Genomic DNA, 10,882 nt, shown 5'->3' on the forward strand with positions numbered 1-10,882 from the left:
AGAAAATATGATATATACATACAATGGGATACTATTCAGCTTTAAAAAGAAGTAAAGTCTATGTTCATTTCATTGTGTCATCTCTTCAGAGTCCAAAGGCGGAAATGATCCTTACAGACCAATAACAGATGGATTGAGATAACTAATAATGAAATGAAGACACTAATGAAACATTATGGACATTGATTTTCTACTGCTGTGGACTTCATAAATATTGCCAAGAATTACCCATGCCTTTTTATAATAGCCAGAATTTATTCTTGGATAAAATAAAACACAATATTGATTTCCATATGTTTGTAACTTTTTCTCATGGATATGAATCACTGAAAAGGTATACAGTCCATTAAAACTGTCATATAATTTAATTATAACCCTGCTAGCTAAGTCGGGATCAGAGCATTCTTATTACAAGTACTAGCTGGCATTCACTGTGCTTTTATGGAATGTTAAGCACTTTAACACACAGTAATTCATTTAATCCTCATAATGACAGTGTAGGGAGTATGTCACCATCCCCATTTTACAGATGAGGAAACTGAGGCCTAGTGAGGTTATGTAACCTGCCTAGATTAGAACCAAGACTGTTGGCCCTCAGAACCTGCTTTCTAAACCACTGTGCTGTCCCTGCCTGGGAATCATGACATAAGTTTGTTTCTCAGTGAACGAATTATAGACTACAAGCCAATCTGAAAGTAGAAAGGGCTCCATTTACACTTTGAAAAGGTAAAAAAAAAATAATGCAGGGCAAAAGGATTCACTTTGGTAAAGAATGATCTTACCTGTGCAAAGTAGAGTTTTAATTTTTTCCCTCTGAACTGGGTTTCATGAAGCTCTATCCTGGCTCGGGCTGCAGATTTGGGATTGCTGAAGTTTATTCGGACACGTCTGAAACTCTTAAATAGCTGGAACGTCACACAGTCATCATAAGTCCGGAACAGACCCTCAAATTTTTCCTGATAAAAACAAACACAGAGGAAAGCCCATTGGCCATATATCTTGTACTATGCCAGATCTGACAAAAACAAATAACTAGGTAAATAAATAGGCTCTTCCTAACATAAAATTAAAACAGAACACTGTAATGTACTTTTTTTCACCTGTTGGTCTGTTACCAGTTACTAAACGTGCCTGTGGATTCTGTCAAAGGATTCATAACCTGTGTCTAAGGATCTGTAGGGGGACCAGTGAATGGGGTTAGAAATTAATGAAAAACCTGACAATTATGCAAAGTGTTGGGTGTTTCAACATATATGTGTTTGTTTCTGGGAGAGGGATCGTAATGGTCATAGGATTCTCAAAGGAGTCCATTATCTCCGAAACATTATAGCTATTGAGTAAAGCATGTGGTGGACACTGCTAGTGATTATCAAGCTTGGGGGCACTGTTCTTGCCTACATATATGGGAGCCCACACGACCCAAAATCCTTCTAGTCAGGCAGTGCCATGTGATTAGTTCTGGTCAATGAAATGGGTACAGAAAGCAGGAAAAAAGCCCTCGAGAAAATTTTCAGTCTCTTTCCCTGAAGATGCCATGTGCTCCAGATGGTAGCGTAGTCAGAAGTAGGATTCTCCTCAGCCTGGGTCTCTGAGTGACTCTGTGGAACAGAAAACATCTTTTTCCCAACTCCCACCCCATCCTATAGCTGACTTTGCCTTGGCAAAGGAAAAGAACTCTCTAGTGCGTGAAACCACTGAGATTTGTGGATATTTCTGCAGTACAACCAAACCTATCACAATACAAAGCAATAATTAAAAAATTTTGATTTGACACAAATTTCAATTCAACTGAAGAAATATCCATTCAATGCTCACTTTGTACAAAGGATGGTCTTTAGGTTTTAGAAGGCTACAGAGATGAGGATCGTTTTGTTCTGAATCTCAATGATCTAAGAATCTAAGGTGAGAGGCAGACACAGACACAAATAAGAGAACACCTGCAAGAATGGGGAAAGACGTAAAGGAAAACTAGAGAATTAAAAGAAATACATATATATATATATATATTAACACCACCTATCTAGTTCCTCTTAGTTTAAAAAGTAAAAAAAGATCCTATTATGAGTAACAAAACCAGTGCATGTTAAGTTACTCTGTTCTTAAAGGAGAAATTGTCACTAAGGAAATAACATCTATTAAAAAAATAAAACAAAAAAACGCTGATTCTTTTATTTCTACAATAAAAGGCATTTTGTCATAAGAGTGAGTTCAAGTGAGAATGAAGATGCATGAAAGATTAATACTGCAAGATTCATTGCATTTGCATTTGTAAGGGACAAAAGGGATAATTAACTCAGCCTTTCCCTCCTCACCTCCATCATTTTACAAATCAGTGCTCTGAGGTCTGAAGAGACAAGGACCTGCCCACGGTCACATGGGCAGTTATTGGCAGAGCCAGGACCAGAATACAGAGATGTTTTCAATTACATCCATAATTACCCTGCTAGACTGAGAGGGAGAGATCGTTGCATTAATAAGAGCAAGAGATGGAGAGCAATAAGCTTCCCCAAGGCTCCTGTGTGACCACATCTAATAGAATCAACAAGGTGATGTCAGGTTAGAGAATCACTGCCCTCCGAGGCTGCATGGGAAGAGGAACTCAGATGTCCGGGAAGGTCTTCCTGCCTCTTGGACATCCAAGTGAACTTGTCTCAGACCCTCAAGTCCAAGGCTTGTGATCTTTCCAAAGGCTGCTGCACATTTCTGAGATTCCCCAGTGTGTGGCCCACCATAGTTTCTCCCATTTTTGACTCATGTCTACACACACTTGTTGTCTTTTTTTTTTTTCTGTATGTTTTTTGTTTGTTTTCTGTTTTTATTTTTGTTTACATATAAGGATGTTTATTGAAACCTTGGTGGCCATGGCAATTTTTTTTTAAAGAATTTGAATGTCATTAATAGGGAACCTCTTTTTTTTCTTTATGTATTTTTTCCACATTTTTTTAATTGAGTGAAAGATTCTTTACGTTCTATAGAACTTTTATAATTTTCAAAAGATTCACACACACGATTTCATAATAATCCCATAATAATCCTTTTCAAAACAGTTTTTTGTTTCAGTTTCATGACATTTATGGAGAGATTTGAGGGGTTCTTCCTCCTTTTCAGGCTCTGTTCTTATTCCTCTTTCCTTAGCAAGAACAAAACAGGGGTCTTTCCTTGTTTGTTCCTTGGGTATTTTTCATTCTCAACTCTCAAACCTTGGGATCAGCCAACTCCCAGGCCTGGGGCTTCAGTCTGGGGCTTCCTAAGAATTTCTTAGGAATTCTTTCCCAACACTCCTGTGTTTTCCTGAACAAGAATCCTGGTGAATAAAACGCTTTCCGGTTCCTCGCAATGGGAATAGTCTCGGCTGGTAAAATCAAAGCTGGTGGTTTGATTAGTCTGAGAATTTTCAGGAATGGGAGGAATTAAGAAATTAAAAGATCTTATTTCTATGTGGCATATCATATCTTTTAGGACAAAATCCATGGGTTTCTTTGTGGCTCTATGTTTTGCCATTTCTAGTGTGGGAGTTTCCTTCCTGCCCCCTCCCCAGGACCTCAGCATAGCCTTGGGGGAGGAGGTGTTCTTTTCCTTGGAGTCTAATTCCTTGCTTTTTGTTTTATGTCTTCTTTATGCTTCCCATCTCAGCCTTTTGGCCTCAAGAGCCTGGATTAGGAGAAAGGAATCCAGGAGGCGAGGCTTCAGGCTTAGGGCAGGGGTTATATGAATGTCAGACGTCAGTGACGACTGCAATTATTTTCTCCACTATTGTACTCTTCAAAAGAGGGTCCCAGGTAGCTAATACGGGCAGCAAGCTGGAGGTGGCGGGTGACAGAAGCCTCTTTGATATCACTTGTTTTGGGCTTAGGCCAAAAGCAAAAAGAGGTCTTCCACCAGACCGGGGGTGCAGCCCAGGGCTCAGAGACCAGGGTTTTCACTGGCCCATCTGGGGCCCATCTCTATAATGATAATAATAATAAACAACTAATTTTTACTTGGCTTGTCCCCTCTGCACAGGTCTTTTGAGAACTTGTAGTGGTGGGGGTGACGGCTGGCCAAGCACTGGGAATTTGCTGGCTATCTCTATTTTTTTTCCCACTAGTGACATGACAAACATTTCATTTGCTGAGGCAGGGGGATACCAGAGCAAACTGGTGAGAGGCAGACCCAGCGCAGTGAACGTGCCAGGTGTACCCTTAGACAAAGCAGTGACTTGATCAGAGCCAGCCCCAGGGGTTTTCCACCTGCCTTTACAGCAAATTTTCTATGGTTTTGATGCCCAGGCTCCCACCAGGCACACAGTAATATTTTCCTGACCTTTGGCTGCCAGTTTCCTCCAGTCTGGTACCCCACAAACACAATAAGTTAATTCCTCAATAGTTAATCTCTTTTTAGCCACTGGTTTGGACAAAGCTGTACAACGATGATCTCAAACTCTGGTCTCTGGATCTTGCTACACACAAAAATGATGGAAGATCCTAAAGAACTTTTTTTTTTTCAATTTATTTTATTGAAATATACTTGATTTACAATGTTGTGTTAACTTCTGCGGTGTAGCAAAATGATTCAGTTATAAATATATATACACATTCTTTTTCATATTCTTTTCTCTTACGGTTCATCAGAGGATATTGAATATAGCTCCTTGTGCTATACAGTAGGACCCTGTTGTTTATCCATTCTAGATATAAGAGTTTGCATCTGCTAACCCCAACTTCCCAATCCATCCCTCCCCTCCCCCCACCCTCCCCCTTGGCAACTACAAGTCTGTTCTCTATGTCTGTGAGTCTGTTTCCGTTTTGGAGATAAGTTCATTTGTGTCATGTTTTAGATTCCACATATAAGTGATATCATATATTTGTCTTTCTCTGCCTGACTTACTTCGCTTAGTATGAGAATCTCTAAGTCCATCCTAAAGAACTTTGTTAATGTGAATTTTATCTATTCATGTTTATTGTACTAGAAATTAAGACTGAGAGATTGAAAAATATTTATTTATAAATTCATCTCCTAGTAACAATCATAAATCCATCATATGACAAAATAATCTTTTTATGAAAAATAACTGTTTTCCCCAAAAAGATAACATTTAATGAGAAGACTGGCCTGGTTTTAGATTTTTGCAAATCTCTTTCATTTCTGATTTCATAGAAGAGACCTGGAATCTCATATCTGCTTCTGTTACGTTATGCTGTTTTGTCTGAAGGGTTTGAAGAAAAGCTGGCCTCACCCAAATATGTGGTTGGAAAAGGGAAGAGCATTGCAATAGCCTTTCAAATAATTGTGAATATTCTTCCTTGATACTTCATCAAAACTCAACTAGTGGCAGTTCCTAAAAGTCTATTGCAATGTTGAATCTGAAGCCATAATCAAATAACATTTTTATTTGATTATATTAAAATCCGTTTATCTACTTTGCACCTTTAGTGGATTTTTTACTCATGCAGGATTCTGTCATAGTGTACATCGGTCATTTGGAAAATATTGGTTCCTTGAGTTATACAGCTTTTCCAAATGTTGACACATTTCATTACACAATATCAAAAATCACATTCACTAATATTACCACCTATCTTATCAAAAAGTCTTTCCATATTGGAAAGCTGTCATAGCCTTGTGGGTGGATACAAGTTTTCCAAAATTCTAATTTTTGCTTGAAAGTCTGTTCTTTATCATTGGCAACAGACACTGTCAGTTATTTTCCTTCAAGTGACACACTCATTCATTCGTTTTTGATATAATGTCCGCCAAATATCTATGTCTGCATAACTGTGGTTTGTCTGTTCGTTGTTCTTTCTGTGTTCCAGGAGAAAAATAAGTATCTAGTGCAGCTTAGAACATCTTAGAACATTTTCTCAAGTCACACATTGTATTTTGGTATGCCACAGAACTGCTTTATGTGTACTTCTCACTTCGTTATTCAGATTATTAAAAAGGCATGTGCTCAAGGATAAAGAGTTAATAAAACCAATAACCTTAACTGCTTCATCAAGGACATTCTGAAGTTAAACAGGCATTTTTCTTTATTGCACTTTTTGTTTTAACTGTGAGTGTGTGGCTGTGAAGAATACAAATGCTAGTAAGTACAGTTAGGTGCTACTGCACTGATTCATACCGAAGTACCAGGAGTTTTAACCACTATTGTTTTTGCACCATGGGTGTAAATGTCAACATGGTTGACAAAGCAAATAATGTCTTAGTGTTATTATGGAAATAGTTTTGACCTCATGGGAACTTCCAGAAGTCTGTAGACTACTCTTTGAGAACTGCTGCATGATAGGACTTCAGAAAAAGTAAGGATTTAGTTGGCATGGGGTGAAGACAAGGGGTCTAGTGAGAATCTTAAGGGTACAGCATGATGGAGGTCAAGGAATGGTCTGCCTCCACTTGAGTGATGCCCAGGGGATAAATGTCGTCAAGAGTAATCTAGGGGGCTTCCCTGGTGGCGCAGTGGTTGAGAGTCTGCCTGCCGATGCAGGGGACACGGGTTCGTGCCCCGGTCCGGGAAGATCCCACATGCCGCGGAGTGGCTGGGCCCGTGAGCCATGGCCGCTGAGCCTGCGCGTCCGGAGCCTGTGCTCCGCAACGGGAGAGGCCACAACAGTGAGAGGCCCGCGTACCGCAAAAAAAAAAAAAAAAAAAAAAAAAAAAAAAAGAGTAATCTAGGATTGGTATGGGGAGGATGTGGAGGGATTATTTTAGAACACGAATTGTACTCTTAGAAAAATTAACAAGGGGCTCTAGAGAAGAAAGTGAGAGAGGCTAGGAGAGGATGTTGATGGGAGAAGAAGGACCAGGGGTGAAGAGTGGTGGTGGATGAGGACGTGAACACAGGGGAGGATGCTGTGTCAATGGAGGGTATCCTGAGAAACTGACACCCTTAGCAGGGTAGACAAGATAACCAGAAAAGGAGAGTGTGGTAGGTGGTAAGACCATGCAGGTCTGGGGGGCTTGAGGTCCAAAGCAGAATTTGATATTTTTACCCTCATCAATTTTTATCAGCTTCACCCTTTATATAGCAAGGATTACAAGGTACACATAAAGACATTTCAGGTAGTATGCCTGAAAATTGTGAAAGTGGCTGCTTACCAGAGAATGGAGATCCAGACCTAACTCAGGCCACATGTGAAATCAAATAATTCTATGGTTTCAAATAGGAACACTTTGGAATTTAACATTTTCTACCTTTAAATGTATTTGCTTTTCTTGAGTAGTCTGGACAGTGTGGAGGCAGGTATAGACGAATTGCTACCAATAGAAGCATTGTTCGCTTTCCCTGGAGAAGTTCACTGTGGTTTTCCTTAAACCTTCTTACTTTATCTCTGTTATAATTAGTCCTTTATTTATTATTTGTGCCCCACATTAAAAACAGATTCTAACATGCCTTATAAAGACATATAAGAACAAAATAAAACAAAAACAGAAATCGGGTAGAGAAAAAGAGGAAAACAAGGGTAGAAAGATAAAGCCAAGAAGGAGGACTCTTCAGAAAAGGTGAAGAGCTTCTCATAGAGTCTTGACCATTTGCCACGGGTGGGCCAACATTTGGCCACTAATTTTTCTCAAAGCTGACATGATATGATAATCCTCAGCAGTTATGCAATTCTCAGGGCCAACAGGGTAAAGATGAGCCTGGTCTTAAAACCAGGCAGAAGGATCCGTCCAGGGTCCTCATAAAGAAGCTCCGGTGATGTGGAGAATGCTGGCCTCAGTGGCTACAGAACACAGACCAAGTAGCAGGTGATTCATTATAGTTTCCGATCAAAATGGAAGCAACAATTATTTTTTAAGTCAACAGCCTTTAACAGCATCCTCAGGACTTAGGAAGTACTCAATGGATTCTACTTGATTGGTTGATACAAAAACCCCAAGGTATATTATAGACTATCAGAACATTGAAATATTACCTTCAGTTTAATTCTAAACCAGACAGGTTGCAGATAAAAAATATTGTCTAATATATTAACTCATTAAATCTTCACTAAAGCCCTTTGAAGGAGAGTTGGAATTACTATTATCCTTGAGTAACACATGAAAGCCAAAGAAGTGAATGACCTCCGCAAGGTCACCCGACTAACTAGTTAGCAAAACCAGAACTAGTAAGGTCAAGTTGTTTATACTACCGATATACCATGGATGCCATGCAAACAAGTGAGAAGTCTGAAAAACCAAAATGAGAAAAACCAGCTTTCCTTGTCCATCCAGAAGAAGAGTCCTGTCCTGGAAAACGTGGCTGCCAGAGAAATCCAATGGTGACTTTACTGCGTTCCAAACGATGCTTTATGCCTTCATATATTTTTCAATTTTCTCAGTTATGATCCCTTTGGGTATAAATTATCTCAATAAGAAATTCAGCTTCCCTCAAAATCACAAGGCTCTCGTCTGTCAGATAACACCTCCCAGAAACAGCTGAGGAATGAAACAATTCATTTAGGTTTATCACTTCTCAGTGGATGCTCCGGGTGAGCCCTGTGCAAATCCCATGTTTAAGGATCATACTGGATTTTATAGGCTGCTCAGGAGGGCCTCCTGTCAAAAGGACTGTTATTGTAAACCTTCCATAATGCAGGCTCCTTACGTGACAGGCATAACCAGGCCTGCATGTAGGGATTTTTTTTTTCATCTGGATTTTAACCTGTCAGGATTTCTTAGGCCAGGCAGACTTGTGTTAAATCATGCTTTGTTCCCTTTGTGGTTCTGATATTACTTAAATTAAAAAAATCATTGTGAAAGGAGGCTCTCAACTCTTCCTTGCTGATAAAAGAAGAGGACAGACCTCATGTCGCATAACGGCTCAAAAAAAAAAAGATAATTCACTGGTAAAGGCACAAAAGACTTTATCCCTTCTCAGTGGAGTCCTTGTGAGAGACAAAGATCTAAAACTCAGATCCAAACTCCAAAAGGAGCTGCTTTGTCCTAAAACCTCATGAATTCATCACACGCCTTTCTCGGCAGAATGCTTTCTGTGGTCTGTGTTTGGTTCTGTTCTTTCATTCCCAGCAGTGACCCTAAAGTTCACAGAGGCTGGATAACATTGCCATGCGAGCATCCATTTTTACTTCTCTTTAGTTAAGGAAATCGCTGGTTCTCTACTTCCACTAAGCCACCATCTATGCATTTAGAACTGGAAAAACAAAACTTCCCAAACTCCTCCAAAACTAAGAAACCGTACAAGGGCTAGAAACTGGAATGACCTTGGAATAGGGGTGGATCTAAGTATCATGGAACCTGAAGCTTTTACAACTTGGGAAGCCCTCCTGAAGCAAAATAATACAAAATTAGGCATGACGTTAGAATTTTGTTTTTGAATGAGAACCAAAAAATTCATAAGGAATAACTTTTACAAAATTTACAGACTATATATGACCATGGGAACAGGCCGCAGGGCCCTACCAGGGCCTTGGTAGAGACCCACGCAAATGAGGGGCCCTTAAGCTGCAACTTCATTCACTTCCCAGGAAGTATGACCGAGGGAATTATGAGTCACCTGGGCCATCACCAAGTAGTCAGCAGTCTAGGTTTTCAGAATAGCTAAAACAAGTACAAGGCTTATATAACTCTCAGCTGATGACGTTCATTTCCCTAAACGTTTGAATCACCAGGATGAGAACCAAGAAACTAAAATCTGCAAAGTTTCCGCCCAGGTCTCATATTGTAGATGACTGAGTTCCTGCCACACATGAACCCATTTTGTAAATACCCAAGATGGAGGCCTGAGGAGAAGGAACAAGTAAGGGGGTTGCTGGGACCCCGTCCTGCAGCTGCTCAGTAAGGGCTGGTAAGTGCCAGACGGGGGGACCAAGAGAGGAGCTTACAGGTGGCGCTGTCTGCGTGCCTACGATCCTTGCACAGCAACTGCCCACGCTTTGGGTGAGGAAGACCCTCCCAGCACCTGAATGCAGGACTGGTTCTGGTGGGTCTCACTGCTCCCACCAGTGAGACCAGGGGACCGTGGAGCCTGGCTATGCCAAGCAAGATACCATCTGTGGATGCCTGCATGCCTCCTTCCTGCCCCAGGACACTTGTAAGCCTCCCAAGGGGTCTCTGAACACCTAGGGAGTGGCAGGGAGGAGCACCCCTACCTGTAAGGGGGATGGGCCAGGAAAACGAGACCCCTGAGAAAGTGGTTTGAGCACAGTTGCCTGTTACGTGCCATAAAGTTGGACGTCTCTGCATGGTTATAAATACAAAGGGAGCATCCGACAGTCCTTTTATAGCTGCTACATTTCAGTTTACAGTGTCAATGGCTGCCTGGGTTCGAGGCATTTGCTGAGAGCTAACGGCTGCTACATCCTTCTCTGGGCCAGCAGCTCCTCTTCTCTGATGGTTAATCTGCAAGAATGCCTGCGGCTATCATCAGCCCTGATTAGCCACAGGCTCTAATTGCGCATGCGTCATTGATGAACGGCACGGCTCCCTTTACAGCTTACCCGAGGACAGGAACTGCATTCTAAATTTATTTAAATATTGATTTACCCATTAGAGATCGATAAAGAGAGGCAATATAAAGCCACTTTACTAGCACAGACTCTAGACCCACACTGCCTAGTTCAAATCCCAGACCCAGGATTTGTGCAACCTTAAGCAATTTACTTACCCAACACCTCAGTTTTCTTATCTGCAAAATGGGATAGTAACAGAATCTACCTCACAGCGCTGCTCTGAGCATTAAGTAAATTAATATATTTGTTTGTTTTGTTTTGTTTGTGGTACGCGGGCCTCTCACTGTTGTGGCCTCTTCCACTGCGGAGCACAGTCTCCGGACGCGCAGGCTCAGCGGCCACGGCTCACGGGCCCAGCCACTCCGCGGCATGTGGGATCTTCCCGGACCGGGGCACGCACCCGTGTCCCCCGCATCGGCAGGCGGACTCTCAACCACTGCGCCACCAGGGAAGCC

At 41.2% G+C, this 10,882-nt stretch overlaps 1 protein-coding gene across 3 annotated transcripts in view; it reads right to left on the bottom strand.

The window, feature by feature from the left end:
- The window catches only part of RCAN2 (regulator of calcineurin 2), a 244,177-nt gene that overhangs the window by 21,099 nt on the left and 212,196 nt on the right, over positions 1-10,882 (bottom strand). For all 3 annotated transcript variants that reach the window (XM_024766381.1, XM_024766382.1, XM_024766383.1), the window contains one exon: positions 783-956. In XM_024766381.1, coding sequence (XP_024622149.1) covers positions 783-956 — 174 coding nt within the window. The remainder of the gene's footprint in view (positions 1-782; positions 957-10,882) is intronic.

The sequence above is a fragment of the Neophocaena asiaeorientalis genome, unplaced genomic scaffold (assembly GCF_003031525.2).
Source record: "Neophocaena asiaeorientalis asiaeorientalis breed wild unplaced genomic scaffold, Neophocaena_asiaeorientalis_V1.1 scaffold46, whole genome shotgun sequence".
Lineage (NCBI taxonomy): Eukaryota > Metazoa > Chordata > Mammalia > Artiodactyla > Phocoenidae > Neophocaena > Neophocaena asiaeorientalis.